The sequence below is a fragment of the Bombina bombina genome, chromosome 6 (assembly GCF_027579735.1).
Source record: "Bombina bombina isolate aBomBom1 chromosome 6, aBomBom1.pri, whole genome shotgun sequence".
NCBI lineage: Eukaryota > Metazoa > Chordata > Amphibia > Anura > Bombinatoridae > Bombina > Bombina bombina.
In genome coordinates, this window is record NC_069504.1 from 61,448,763 (window position 1) to 61,465,770 (window position 17,008).

Genomic DNA, 17,008 nt, shown 5'->3' on the forward strand with positions numbered 1-17,008 from the left:
TACAATCTTGTCCCTGACATCCTTGGACAGCTCTTTGGTCTTGGCCATGGTGGAGAGTTTGGAATCTGATTGATTGCTTCTGTGGACAGGTGTCTTTTATACAGGTTTAAAAAGCATTCCCTTTAAGAGAGTGCTGCTAATCTCAGCTTGTTACCTGTATAAAAGACACCTGGGAGCCAGAAATCTTGCTGGATTGATAGGGGACTAAATACTTTTTTCACTCAATAAAATTATAACTTTTTTGAAATGCGTTTTTCTGGATTTTTTGTTATTCTGTTTCTCACTGTTCAAATAAACCTACAATTAAATCTATAGACTGATCATTTATTTGTCAGTGGCAAACGTACAAAATCAGCAGGGGATCAAATATTTTTTTCCCTTACTGCACATGCATTTTTTTGTGTGACTGGCGTATGTGACTAGCGTATGTTGGAGGAACAAACAACATAATTTATGAAAGAACTTACCTGATAAATTCATTTCTTTCATATTAACAAGAGTCCATGAGCTAGTGACGTATGGGATATACATTCCTACCAGGAGGGGCAAAGTTTCCCAAACCTTAAAATGCCTATAAATACACCCCTCACCACACCCACAAATCAGTTTAACGAATAGCCAAGAAGTGGGGTGATAAGAAAAAAAGTGCGAAGCATATAAAATAAGGAATTGGAATAATTGTGCTTTATACAAAAAAATCATAACCACCACAAAAAAGGGTGGGCCTCATGGACTCTTGTTAATATGAAAGAAATGAATTTATCAGGTAAGTTCTTACATAAATTATGTTTTCTTTCATGTAATTAACAAGAGTCCATGAGCTAGTGACGTATGGGATAATGACTACCCAAGATGTGGATCTTTCCACACAAGAGTCACTAGAGAGGGAGGGATAAAATAAAGACAGCCAATTCCTGCTGAAAATAATCCACACCCAAAATAAAGTTTAACAAAAAACATAAGCAGAAGATTCAAACTGAAACCGCTGCCTGAAGAACTTTTCTACCAAAAACTGCTTCAGAAGAAGAAAATACATCAAAATGGTAGAATTTAGTAAAAGTATGCAAAGAGGACCAAGTTGCTGCTTTGCAGATCTGGTCAACCGAAGCTTCATTCCTAAACGCCCAGGAAGTAGAAACTGACCTAGTAGAATGAGCTGTAATTCTTGAGGCGGAATTTTACCCGACTCAACATAGGCAAGATGAATTAAAGATTTCAACCAAGATGCCAAAGAAATGGCAGAAGCTTTCTGGCCTTTCCTAGAACCGGAAAAGATAACAAATAGACTAGAAGTCTTACGGAAAGATTTCGTAGCTTCAACATAATATTTCAAAGCTCTAACAACATCCAAAGAATGCAATGATTTCTCCTTAGAATTCTTAGGATTAGGATATAATGAAGGAACCACAATTTCTCTACTAATGTTGTTGGAATTCACAACTTTAGGTAAAAATTCAAAAGAAGTTCGCAACACCGCCTTATCCTGATGAAAAATCAGAAAAGGAGACTCACACGAAAGAGCAGATAATTCAGAAACTCTTCTAGCAGAAGAGATGGCCAAAAGGAACAAAACTTTCCAAGAAAGTAATTTAATGTCCAATGAATGCATAGGTTCAAACGGAGGAGCTTGAAGAGCTCCCAAAACCAAATTCAAACTCCATGGAGGAGAAATTGACTTAATGACAGGTTTTATACGAACCAAAGCTTGTACAAACAATGAATATCAGGAAGAATAGCAATCTTTCTGTGAAAAAGAACAGAAAGAGCGGAGATTTGTCCTTTCAAAGAACTCGCGGACAAACCCTTATCTAAACCATCCTGAAGAAACTGTAAAATTCTCGGTATTCTAAAAGAATGCCAAGAAAAATGATGAGAAAGACACCAAGAAATATAAGTCTTCCAGACTCTATAATATATCTCTCGAGATACAGATTTACGAGCCTGTAACATAGTATTAATCACGGAGTCAGAGAAACCTCTATGACCAAGAATCAAGCGTTCAATCTCCATACCTTTAAATTTAAGGATTTCAGATCCGGATGGAAAAAAGGACCTTGAGACAGAAGGTCTGGTCTTAACGGAAGAGTCCATGGTTGGCAAGATGCCATCCGGACAAGATCCGCATACCAAAACCTGTGAGGCCATGCCGGAGCTATTAGCAGAACAAACGAGCATTCCCTCAGAATCTTGGAGATTACTCTTGGAAGAAGAACTAGAGGCGGAAAGATATAGGCAGGATGATACTTCCAAGGAAGTGATAATGCACTCCACTGCCTCCGCCTGAGGATCCCGGGATCTGGACAGATACCTGGGAAGTTTCTTGTTTAGATGAGAGGCCATCAGATCTATCTCTGGGAGCCCCCACATTTGAACAATCTGAAGAAATACCTCTGGGTGAAGAGACCATTCGCCCGGATGCAACGTTTGGCGACTGAGATAATCCGCTTCCCAATTGTCTACACCTGGGATATGAACCGCAGAGATTAGACAGGAGCTGGATTCCGCCCAAACCAAAATTCGAGATACTTCTTTCATAGCCAGAGGACTGTGAGTCCCTCCTTGATGATTGATGTATGCCACAGTTGTGACATTGTCTGTCTGAAAACAAATGAACGATTCTCTCTTCAGAAGAGGCCAAAACTGAAGAGCTCTGAAAACTGCACGGAGTTCCAAGATATTGATCGGTAATCTCACCTCCTGAGATTCCCAAACTCCTTGTGCCATCAGAGATCCCCACACAGCTCCCCAACCTGTGAGACTTGCATCTGTTGAAATTACAGTCCAGGTCGGAAAGAACAAAAGAAGCCCCCTGAATTAAACGATGGTGATCTGTCCACCACGTCAGAGAGTGCCGAACAATCGGTTTTAAAGATATTAATTGATATATCTTCGTGTAATCCCTGCACCATTGGTTCAGCATACAGAGCTGAAGAGGTCGCATGTGAAAACGAGCAAAGGGGATCGCGTCCGATGCAGCAGTCATAAGACCTAGAATTTCCATGCATAAGGCTACCGAAGGGAATGATTGAGACTGAAGGTTTCGACAGGCTGTAATCAATTTTAGACGTCTCTTGTCTGTTAAAGACAAAGTCATGGACACTGAATCTATCTGGAAACCCAGAAAGGTTACCCTTGTTTGAGGAATCAAAGAACTTTTTGGTAAATTGATCCTCCAACCCATGATCTTGAAGAAACAACACAAGTCGATTCGTATGAGACTCTGCTAAATGTAAAGACGGAGCAAGTACCAAGATATCGTCCAAATAAGGAAATACCACAATACCCTGTTCTCTGATTACAGACAGAAGGGCACCGAGAATCTTTGTGAAAATTCTTGGAGCTGTAGCAAGGCCAAACGGTAGAGCCACAAATTGGTAATGCTTGTCTAGAAAAGAGAATCTCAGGAACTGATAATGATCTGGATGAATCGGAATATGCAGATATGCATCCTGTAAATCTATTGTGGACATATAATTCCCTTGCTGAACAAAAGGCAATATAGTCCTTACAGTTACCATCTTGAACGTTGGTATCCTTACATAACGATTCAATAATTTTAGATCCAGAACTGGTCTGAAGGAATTCTCCTTCTTTGGTACAATGAAGAGATTTGAATAAAACCCCATCCCCTGTTCCGGAACTGGAACTGGCATAATTACTCCAGCCAACTCTAGATCTGAAACACAATTCAGAAATGCTTGAGCTTTCACTGGATTTACTGGGACATGGGAAAGAAAAAATCTCTTTGCAGGAGGTCTCATCTTGAAACCAATTCTGTACCCTTCTGAAACAATGTTCTGAATCCAAAGATTGTGAACAGAACTGATCCAAATTTCTTTGAAAAAACGTAACCTGCCCCCTACCAGCTGAACTGGAATGAGGGCCGTACCTTCATGTGAACTTAGAAGCAGGCTTTGCCTTTCTAGCAGGCTTGGATTTATTCCAGACTGGGGATGGTTTCCAAACTGAAACTGCTCCTGAGGACGAAGGATCAGGCTTTTGTTCTTTGTTGAAACGAAAGGAACGAAAACGATTGTTAGCCCTGTTTTTACCTTTAGACTTTTTATCCTGTGGTAAAAAAGTTCCTTCCCACCAGTAACAGTTGAAATAATAGAATCCAACTGAGAACCAAATAATTGTTTCCCTGGAAAGAAATGGAAAGTAGAGTTGATTTAGAAGCCATATCAGCATTCCAAGTCTTAAGCCATAAAGCTCTTCTGGCTAAGATAGCCAGAGACATAAATCTAACATCAACTCTAATAATATCAAAAATGGCATCACAGATGAAATTATTAGCATGCTGGAGAAGAATAATAATATCATGAGAATCACGATTTGTTACTTGTTGCGCTAGAGTTTCCAACCAAAAAGTTGAAGCTGCAGCAACATCAGCCAATGATATAGCAGGTCTAAGAAGATTACCTGAACATAGATAAGCTTTTCTTAGAAAAAGATTCAATTTTTCTATCTAAAGGATCCTTAAACGAGGTACCATCTGATGTAGGAATGGTAGTACGTTTAGCAAGGGTAGAAAATAGCCCCATCAACTTTAGGGATTTTGTCCCAAAATTCTAATCTGTCAGGGCCCGAACAGGATATAATTGCTTAAAACGTTTAGAAGGAGTAAATGAATTACCCAATCTATCCCATTCCTTAGCAATTACTGCAGAGAATAGCATTAGGAACAGGAAAGACTTCTGGAATAACCGCAGGAGCTTTAAAAACCTTATCCAAACGAATAGAATTAGTATCAAGAGGACTAGAATCCTCTATTTCTAAAGCAATTAGTACTTCTTTAAGAAAAGAGCGAATAAATTCCATCTTAAATAAATATGAAGATTTATCAGCATCAATCTCTGATACAGAATCCTCTGAACCAGAAGAGTCCAAAGAATCAGAATGATGGTGTTCATTTAAAAATTCATCTGTAGAGAGAGAAGATTTAAAAGACTTTTTACGTTTACTAGAAGGAGAAATAACAGACAAAGCCTTCTTTATGGATTCAGAAACAAAATCTCTTATGTTATCAGGAACATTCTGCACCTTAGATGTTGAGGGGAACTGCAACAGGGCAATGGTACATCACTAAAGGAAATATTATCTGCATTAACAAGTTTGTCATGACATTTAATACAAACAACAGCTGGAGGAATAGCTACCAAAAGTTTACAGCAGATACACTTAGCTTTGGTAGATCCAGCAGGCAGAGGTTTTCCTGTAGTATCTTCTGGCTCAGATGCAACGTGAGACATCTTGCAATATGTAAGAGAAAAAACAACATATAAAGCAAAATAGATCAAATTCCTTATAAGACAGTTTCAGGAATGGGAAAAAAATGCCAAACATCAAGCTTCTAGCAACCAGAAGCAAATGAAAAATGAGACTGAAATAATGTGGAGAAAAAAGCGACGCCCATAATTTTTTGGGCGCCAAATAAGACGCCCACATTATTTGGCGCCTAAATGCTTTTGGCGCCAAAAATGACGCCACATCCGGAACGCCGACATTTTTGGCGCAAAATAACGTCAAAAAAAGTGACGCAACTTCCCGGCGACACGTATGACGCCGGAAACGGAAATGAATTTTTGCGCCAAAAAAGTCCGCGCCAAGAATGACGCAATAAAATGAAGCATTTTCAGCCCCCGCGAGCCTAACAGCCCACAGGGAAAAAAGTCAAATTTTTGAGGTAAGAAAAATATGATAATTAAAGCATAATCCCAAATATGAAACTGACTGTCTGGAAATAAGGAAAGTTGAACATTCTGAGTCAAGGCAAATAAATGTTTGAATACATATATTTAGAACTTTATAAATAAAGTGCCCAACCATAGCTTAGAGTGTCACAGAAAATAGGACTTACTTACCCAGGACACTCATCTACATGTTTGTAGAAAGCCAAACCAGTACTGAAACGAGAATCAGTAGAGGAAATGGTAAATATAAGAGTATATCGTCGATCTGAAAAGGGAGGTAAGAGATGAATCTCTACGACCGATAACAGAGAACCTTATGAAATAGACCCAGTAGAAGGAGATCACTGCATTCAATAGGCAATACTCTCCTCACATCCCTCTGACATTCACTGCACGCTGAGAGGAAAACCGGGCTCCAACTTGCTGCGGAGCGCATATCAACGTAGAATCTAGCACAAACTTACTTCACCACCTCCCTTGGGGCAAAGTTTGTAAAACTGATTTGTGGGTGTGGTGAGGGGGTGTATTTATAGGCATTTTAAAGGTTTGGGAAACTTTGCCCCTCCTGGTAGGAATGTATATCCCATACGTCACTAGCTCATGGACTCTTGTTAATTACATGAAAGAAAAATAAAATATCTGCTTTATGCAACCCTAGATGACAAAATTAGTGTTTTGTCCTTTCTAGGGAGCATGTGGCAAAGCAAAGTTTTAAATAAACAGACACCTTGAGATTTTAATATAAGATGTTTAGTTATGTGTAGTAAAACAACATCATTGTTTTTTTCAACCTCTTCATGTAATTTAGCTCTAAAAATTGTGGTTTGCTAATTCTCAGAACAAAAACAAAAGCACCCTGCTGACTTCACAATGCTAATCCTGCTACATATCTTTCCCAAATCGCTTTTAACAGATATTTGCAAAACAACGTATGTTAAACCAACGTCATGACCATGACTAGTCTTGTTGTCTGCAGACTCAAGCCTTGATTGGCTCCTACTAGGGTTGCCACCTCAGCCATGTTTGCCTGGACACTTATGAGTTACACATGTTGCAGGGTGTGCAGAGAGGATCATGTATTGTGCCTCTAGACAGCACACAAATAGTGACACTGGACAGCACTATTCATGTTCCACCCTGCTGCATGTGTAACTCATAGCTGTCCAGGAAAACATGGCCGAGGTGGGCAACCCTAGCTCCTACAAAGTTAAGTGGTGACTGGGGTTGGTGTACTGAAAAACATTTGCAGCAAACAAGATATTAATTTGTTTTTAAAATGTTCAGACTTTTATTCTATACTAAGAGAACTCAAAATGTCTGGTAATTACAAGGTGCTTACAGCCACTTTAATGTCTGTTTAAGTGGCATTTTTGATGCTTTTGATTAGTTGCAGATTATCTGTATAGAATCAGTGCATTTATACAATATCTCCCATTACCAGCTCCTAAGTACTCAGGGTAAAAGTATTTTAGATTTTCAGAATGTGTAGAACCTTCCAAACATAAAAAAATCCCTTCTTATTAGGCACTGGTTCATTCATACAATAAGTCTTAGACAGAAGGAGATGATTTTCATTATTATTAAAATCTCCAAAAACTAGGAGTTTTTTCAGATCTGATCCAGTGACCACTAGAGGGCGTGGAGGGATGATCCGTGTTATTTCGTATTACGATATAAATATTAGTGCACAGGCTCTATAACATTTTGTCACACAGATATATTAGAAACTGCAGGCACACAGTAGAGGCCGACAAATAGCAGTATACAGATTTACTGTGTACCGTCCAACTATTCACGTTTTCTAACTAGCTTTTATTCTATGTTCTGCATTTCCATAAGAGGATTCTACGAGAATAACCTCAGAATACTAACGCATTGGTCAGGGGCCTTAGAGATCAGGCTTGCCGCAAGAGAACCTGATACACTAGTAGCTGCACTCTACTTAACCTATCCACCACTTAAAATGTGGATTGGGATGATTGATGGTCATGCACGAGCAAGGGGCTTGCGCAATGATAAATAGGGGGCAGTTAATCCTGCACTCTCACCACGAAGCTGGTCGGACAAGGTTTCCATCCGCCAGGCAAAAAAATGGGGGGCCATTATATAACTCAAAATTGTACAGCTAAAGAATTACACAAATTCATACAGCTGAAGAATTGCACATCACACAAATTCATACAGCTGAAGAATTGCACATCACACAAATTCATACAGCTGAAGAATTACACATCACACCAATTCATACAGGGCTGAAGAATTACACATCACACCAATTCATACAGCTGAATTACACATCACACAAATCCCTACAGCTGAAGAATTACACATCACACAAATTCATACAGCTGAAGAATTACACATCACACCAATTCATACAGCTGAATTACACATCACACAAATCCCTACAGCTGAAGAATTACACATCCCACAAATTCATACAGCTGAAGATTTACACATCACACATATTCATACAGCTGAATTACACATCACACAAATCCCTACAGCTGAAGAATTACACATCACACAAATCCCTACAGCTGAAGAATTACACGTCACACAAATCCCTTCAGCTGAAGAATTACACGTCACACAAATCCCTACAGCTGAAGAATTACACGTCACACAAATCCCTTCAGCTGAAGATTTACACGTCACACAAATTCATACAGCTGAAGAATTACACGTCACACAAATTCATACAGCTGAAGAATTACACATCACACAAATTCATACAGCTGAAGATTTACACGTCACACAAATTCATACAGCTGAAGAATTGCACATCACTCAAATTCATACAGCTGAAGAATTACACATCACACAAATTCATACAGCTGAAGATTTACACATCACACATTCATACAGCTGAAGAATTACACATCACACAAATTCATACAGCTGAAGAATTACACATCACACAAATTCATACAGCTGAAGAATTACACATCACACAAATTCATACAGCTGAAGAATTACACATCACACAAATTCATACAGCTGAAGAATTACACATCACACAAATTCATACAGCTGAAGATTTACACGTCACACAAATTCATACAGCTGAAGAATTGCACATCACACAAATTCATACAGCTGAAGAATTACACATCACACAAATTCATACAGCTGAAGATTTACACATCCCACAAATTCATACAGCTGAAGAATTGCACATCACACAAATTCATACAGCTGAAGATTTACACATCACACAAATTCATACAGCTGAAGAATTACACATCACACAAATTCATACAGCTGAAGATTTACACGTCACACAAATTCATACAGCTGAAGAATTGCACATCACACAAATTCATACAGCTGAAGAATTACACATCACACAAATTCATACAGCTGAAGATTTACACATCACACAAATTCATACAGCTGAAGATTTACACATCACACAAATTCATACAGCTGAAGAATTACACATCACACAAATTCATACAGCTGAAGAATTACACATCACACAAATTCATACAGCTGAAGAATTGCACATCACACAAATTCATACAGCTGAAGATTTACACATCACACAAATTCATACAGCTGAAGAATTACACATCACACAAATTCATACAGCTGAAGATTTACACGTCACACAAATTCATACAGCTGAAGAATTGCACATCACACAAATTCATACAGCTGAAGAATTACACATCACACAAATTCATACAGCTGAAGATTTACACATCCCACAAATTTCATACAGCTGAAGATTTACACATCACACAAATTCATACAGCTGAAGAATTGCACATCACACAAATTCATACAGCTGAAGAATTACACATCACACAAATTCATACAGCTGAAGAATTACACATCACACAAATTCATACAGCTGAAGATTTACACATCACACAAATTCATACAGCTGAAGAATTACACATCACACAACTTCATACAGCTGAAGATTTACACGTCACACAAATTCATACAGCTGAAGAATTGCACATCACACAAATTCATACAGCTGAAGATTTACACATCACACAAATTCATACAGCTGAAGATTTACACATCCCACAAATTCATACAGCAAAAGAATTACACATCCCACAAATTCATACAGCTGAATTACACATCACACAAATTCATACAGCTAAAGAATTACACATCACACAAATTCATACAGCTAAAGAATTACACATCACACAAATTCATACAGCTAAAGAATTACACATCACACAAATTCATACAGCTAAAGAATTACACATCACACAAATTCATACAGCTAAAGAATTACACATCACACAAATTCATACAGCTGAATTACACATCACACAAATTCATACAGCTGAATTACACATCACACAAATTCATACAGCTGAAGATTTACACATCACACAAATTCATACAGCTAAAGAATTACACATCACACAAATTCATACAGCTAAAGAATTACACATCACACAAATTCATACAGCAAAAGAATTACACATCACACAAATTCATACAGCTGAATTACACATCACACAAATTCATACAGCTAAAGAATTACACATCACACAAATTCATACAGCTAAAGAATTACACATCACACAAATTCATACAGCTGAATTACACATCACACAAATTCATACAGCTGAATTACACATCACACAAATTCATACAGCTGAATTACACATCACACAAATTCATACAGCTAAAGATTTACACATCACACAAATTCATACAGCTGAAGAATTGCACATCACACAAATTCATACAGCTAAAGATTTACACATCACACAAATTCATACAGCTAAAGAATTAAACATCACACAAATTCATACAGCTAAAGATTTACACATCACACAAATTCATAGAGCTAAAGATTTACACATCACACCAAATTCATAGAGCTAAAGATTTACACATCACACAAAATTCATAGAGCTAAAGAATTACACATCACACACAAATTCATACATCTGAAGAATTACACATCACACAAATGCATACAGCTGAAGAATTGCAGCATCACACAAATGTATACAGCTGAAGATTTACACATCACACAAATGCATACAGCTGAAGATTTACAACATCACTCAAATGCATACAGCTGAAGATTTACACATCACACAAATGCTATACAGCTGAAGAATTGCACATCACACAAATTCATACAGCTGAAGAATTACAACATCACACAAATTCATACAGCTGAAGAATTACACATCACACAAATGCATACAGGGCTGAAGAATTACACATCCACAAATGCATACAGCTGAAGAATTGCACATCACACAAATGTATACAGCTGAAGAATTACACATCACACAAATTCATACAGGCTGAAGATTTACACATCACACAAATTCATACAGCTGAAGATTTACACATCACACAAATTCATACAGCTGAAGATTTACACATCACACAAATCCATACAGCTGAATTACACATCACACAAATCCCTACAGCTGAAGAATTACACATCCCACAAATTCATACAGCTGAATTACACATCACACAAATTCATACAGCTGAAGATTTACACGTCACACAAATTCATACAGCTGAAGATTTACACATCACACAAATTCATACAGCTAAATAATTACACATCACACAAATTCATACAGCTAAAGAATTACACATCACACAAATTCATACAGCTGAATTACACATCACACAAATTCATACAGCTAAAGAATTACACATCACACAAATTCATACAGCTGAATTACACATCACACAAATTCATACAGCTAAAGAATTACACATCACACAAATTCATACAGCTAAAGAATTACACATCACACAAATTCATACAGCTAAAGAATTACACATCACACAAATTCATACAGCTAAAGAATTACACATCACACAAATTCATACAGCTGAATTACACATCACACAAATTCATACAGCTGAATTACACATCACACAAATTCATACAGCTGAATTACACATCACACAAATTCATACAGCTGAATTACACATCACACAAAATCATACAGCTGAATTACACATCACACAAATTCATACAGCTAAAGAATTACACATCACACAAATTCATTACAGGCTGAATTACACATCACACAAATTCATTCAGCTAAAGAATTACACATCACACAAATTCATACAGGCTAAAGAATTACACATCACACAAATTCATACAGCTGATTACACATCACACAAATTCATACAGCTGAATTACACATCACACAAATCCCTACAGGCTGAAGAATTACACATCACACAAATCCTACAGCTGAAGTAATTACACATCACACAAATCCCTACAGCTGAAGAATTACACATCCCACAAATTCATACAGCTGAAGAAATACACACCACACAATTCCCTACAGCTGAAGAATTACACATCCCACAAATTCATACAGCTAAAGAATTACACATCACACAGAATTCATACAGCTGAATTACACATCACACAAATTCATACAGGCTGAATAACACATCACACAAATTCATACAGCTGAATCTACACATCACACAAATCCCTACAGCTGAAGAAATTACACATCACCACAAATCCCTACAGCTAAAGAATTACACATCCCACAAATTCATACAGCTGAAGAAATACACACCACAACAAATCCCTACAGCTGAGAAGAATTACACATCCCACAAATTCATTACAGGCTGAAGAATTACACATCACACATATTCATACAGCTGAATTACACATCACACAAAATCCCTACAGCTGAAGAATTACACATCACACAAATTCATACAGCTGAATTACACATCACACAAATCCCTACAGCTGAAGAATTACACATCACACAAATTCATACAGCGGAATTGGCACATCACACAAATCCCTACAGCTGAAGAATTTATCACATCACACAAATTCATACAGGCTGAATTACACATCACACAAATCTCCTACAGCTGAATTACACATCACACAAATCCTACAGCTGAAGAATTACACCATCACACAAATTCATACAGCTGAAGAATTACACATCACACAAATGTGTTCAAGGCCCCTTGTCAACTAGTAACCCTTTGGGTACCAAAAAAATGCGGATCTGCATTGCACAGAACAGTTGTGTGGTAGGTCGGTTTGGCAAACAAAACAAAAAAAACAAAAACATACATCTTACCTTCACTACAGCTTTCTTCTTGTAATACTTATCTCCTAACCTTTTTGTTACAATTTTTACAACAATATCCTGAAAAAACAGAGATAACATTTTAGATCCAGATAAAGACATTTCTTTGCAAGTTTAATTGTAGTTTAGCAGCCAGTGCAGAGAGCGTGAATATGCGTCACATGTACATCATACAGCAAGATGTGGTTAATCAACATTGAAATCATTAACAATAAAAATAACATAAAAAATGAGCTTTTACATAAGGTTTGTTTCATGCAGAATATTTAGTAATAAATACTTTTATATGCATTATTCCTACAAGGTCTCTTTGTTTTTAAGATCACAATCAATTTGAATATTTTGTCAGACATTTAGAGGTACCATTTGAGTGGGTTTAAGCCCTGATGTGTTGAAGTGTTAAAGGGACATTAAGCACTGAATAAATTATGTATTCAAATCAAACATTGGCCCTGAGAATATATAGATGTATTTTTTAAATTACATTAGTAGTTTATTGACAAAATCTTTTAGTGTACATTTTATTTTATATAAAGCAATGAGCTACCTTGTTTGGTAACTATTTGCTTCCACTGAGAACATTTAGGGATAGCTACAATAAAGTGTGCAAAGAATGGCTCATATGTAACTGTTATAGCATATACAATAGAACAGCCTTTCACCAGAGAATAAAGGCACGTGCACAGTATTTTAATATTATATTTGTTTAAATATGAAAGAAATAAGTGTAAAGTCTCTGTCTCCATAAAGGTAAAGGCACTGCTATGTTGTAACTTCGGTTTCCTAGGTTTTAAAACCCGTTATATGATTTCCTCTGCTGAGGCCAGTTCAGGAGATTTAGAATATTGGTAGTAATTAATATTTCATGCAATCCATATGATTTATGGCGTCTATGCTGCTACTTCCGGAGCTTTAACGGACTTACAGAATCACAAGATGATAAAAAAGAAATACTTTGCTATTACATAAAATACTAACTCATTAAAAACAAAGAGCAGAATTAAACAAATTGTTTAATATGCTTCCACCTTAGAGTCACCATGTTAGTAGAGTATCAGGGGTTCCTTTATGTGATTGTTACAACATGGCATTAAAACTTGGCCGGGATGTTGTGTAGTGTTAGATTCAGTCTCTTCCTATAGCTGCTCCCCACTTTGGTGATATTGCGGTAGATCTAACAAATGCGACACAAATCCTTGAGAAAGCCTCTGGGAGAAACAGATTGGATTTGCTAGCACTACCGCAGAGTCACCAGAGGGGGCGCAGTTATAGTAAGAGACTGTAAATCTAACACTACACAACACTGCAGGCTGACTTAATGTGTGTTGTAACGATCTCATACAGGAGCTTCTGATACTCAACTACTGGATCTGAACCAATAGTAAGATCCAGATCAGGAATGCAGTGCTGATCCTTAGCTGAACACAACAGTGACTGGCAGCTATGCACATATACAGTCCCAGACAGGCTGAACTGCTAATACCCCGCTCTGGACAAGCAGTGCATAGCTGCTCTAGAGCTGACATTAAGTAAAAATCAGGTAGATTATGAGTTGTGCGTTCGTGCTTTAACTTTGAAAAAATGGTAATTTCAGCGTTTAAAACAACAACGCAGCCATTACGAGTCTTGTCGGTATACACTGTACCGCAAGTCTTAGCCTGTAACGCAACGTCAGTCCCGCACTCAAAAAAATGACGTTTTTTTCATGGGATTCCCATATCGCTGCCATTACGAGTTTTGTGGTGATGCTAAAAATCTTGCGTTACACCCTATAACGACAAGTTCCATAACGCCATCTGAGACCAGTAGTTATGAGTTTTACGCAACAAAACTGTTACACAAAACTCATAACTTAAGCGTTACAAAGTACACTAAACACCCATAAACTACCTATTAACCCCTAAACCGAGGCCCTCCCGTATTGCAAATACGATATTAAAGTTATTAACCCCTAATCTGCCGCTCCCGACATCGCCCGCCACTTATAAAATGTATTAACCCCTATTCCAGGTGCTCCGACATCGTCGCCACTATACTAAAGTTATTAATTCCTATTCCCCCGCACCCCCAACATTGCCCACACTATAATAAAGATATTAACCCCTATTCCGCCGCCACTAAATAAAGATATTAACCCCTAAACCTCTGGCCTCCCACATCACTACCACTAAATAAACCTATTAACCCCTAAACTACCAGCCCCCCACATTGCAACAACCTAAATTAAACTATATTAACCCCTAAACCTAAAACCCCCTAACTTTAACATAATAAAAAAGCTAAATTAATGTTACAATTATTAACTAAATAATACCTATTTAAAACTAAATACATACCTGTGAAATCAAACCTAAGCTACCTACAATATAATTAATAGTTATATTGTAGCTAGCTATATTGTTTTGGTTAATTTTCGGTGTTTTAATTTTTTGTAATGTTAGGTTTTAGTGTAAGACAGGTTAGGTTTTATTTTACAGGTACATTTGTATTTATTTTAACTAGGTAGACTAGTTAGTAAATAGTTATTAACTATTTACTAACTACCTAGTTAAAATAAATACAAATGTACCTGTAAATAAAACCTAAGCTGCCTTACACTAAAACCTAACATTACAAAAAATAAAAACACGAAAATTAACCAAAACAATAAAAATTATTCCTATTCGAATACCCTGTTTAAATAAAAAAAAAAACACCCCAAAATAAAAAAAAACAAACTAATCAATGATAAACTACCAATAGCCCTTTTGTAGGGCATTGCCCTAAAGAAATCAGCTATTTTTCTACAAAAGAAAAACAAACCCCCCCCCCTAATAGTATACAAATCCGCACCCCCCAAACCCACAAAATAAAAATAAAAGTAAAACCTTAGATAGAGCCGCCTGGATGAAGATCGTTCAAGCGGGACTTTTTTTTTTTAGATTAGGGTTTGGGCATTTCTTAAAAGAGCTGAATGCCCTTTTAAGGGCAAGAAAAAGAGCTGAATTCCCTTTTAATGACAATGCCCCATACAAATGCCCTTTTCAGGGCAATGGGTAGATAAGGTTTTTTTTAGATAGTTTTTTTTTTATTTTGTGGGTTTTGGGGGGTGTGGGGATTTGTAATGTTAGTGGGTCTTTGTATTTTTGTTTAGACAAAGAGCTGATTTCTTTAGGGCAATGCCATTTTAAGGACTATTGGTAGTTTATTATATATTAGGTTTCTTTTATTTTGGGGTGGGTTTTTTAAACTGGGTATTAGAATAGGAATAATTTATTTTTACAGAAAATAACAAACGAATTATCCAAAATATTAATTTCGTTTTGGGTTTTTTTTTGTTTTTTTTTTTTTAAAATAGACATTTTTTATTTTTAATGGGCAGCAAAAGAGCTGAATGCCCTTTTAAGGTCAATGCCCTTTTAAGGTCAATGCCCATACAAATGCCCTTTTCAGGGCAATGGGTAGATTAGGTTTTACTTTATTTTTATTTTGTGGGTTTGGGGAGTGGGGGTTTGTATTTTATTGGGGGGGGGGGTTGTTTTTCTTTTGTAGAAAAAGGAGCAGATTCTTCTTTACGGCAATGCCCTACAAAAGGCCCTTTTTAAAGGCCCTTGGAAGTTAAAAAAATAAATAAATAAAAAAAATAAACAGGGTATTAGAATATGAATAATATTTATTGTTTTGAATAATTTAGTTTGTTATTTTTTGTAATGGTAGTTTTTTTATTTTTGTAATGTTAGGTTTTAGTGTAAGGCAGCTTAGGTTTTTATTTCACAGGTAAGTTTGTATTTATTTTAACTAGGCAGTAAGTAAATAGCTAATAACTATTTAATAACCTATTCTACCTAGTTAAAAATAATACAAACTTACCTGTAAAATAAAAATAAACCTAAGCTAGCTACAATATAACTATTAGTTATATTGTAGCTAGCTTAGGTTTGATTTCACAGGTAAGTATGTATTTAGTTTTAAATAGGAATCATTTAGTTAAAAATTGTAGCTTTAATTTAGCTCTATTTTAATTATGTAAAGTTAGGGACTAATAGTTTAATTTATGTTGTTGCGATGTGGGGGGCTGGCGGTTTAGGGGTTAATAGGTTTATTTAGTGGTAGTGATGTGGAAGGCCAGAGGTTTAGGGGTTAATAGCTTTATTTAGTAGCGGCGATGTCGGGGAGCGGCGGAATAGGGGTTAATGTCTTTATTATAGTGTGGACGATGTTGGGGTGTGG

General features: G+C 36.7%; 1 protein-coding gene across 1 annotated transcript in view; it reads right to left on the minus strand.

Moving 5' to 3' along the window:
- Window positions 1-17,008, minus strand: part of KIN (Kin17 DNA and RNA binding protein) — a 96,600-nt gene that overhangs the window by 26,285 nt on the left and 53,307 nt on the right. Inside the window, exon 10 of the mRNA XM_053716431.1 lies at window positions 12,791-12,859. Coding sequence (XP_053572406.1) covers window positions 12,791-12,859 — 69 coding nt within the window. The remainder of the gene's footprint in view (window positions 1-12,790; window positions 12,860-17,008) is intronic.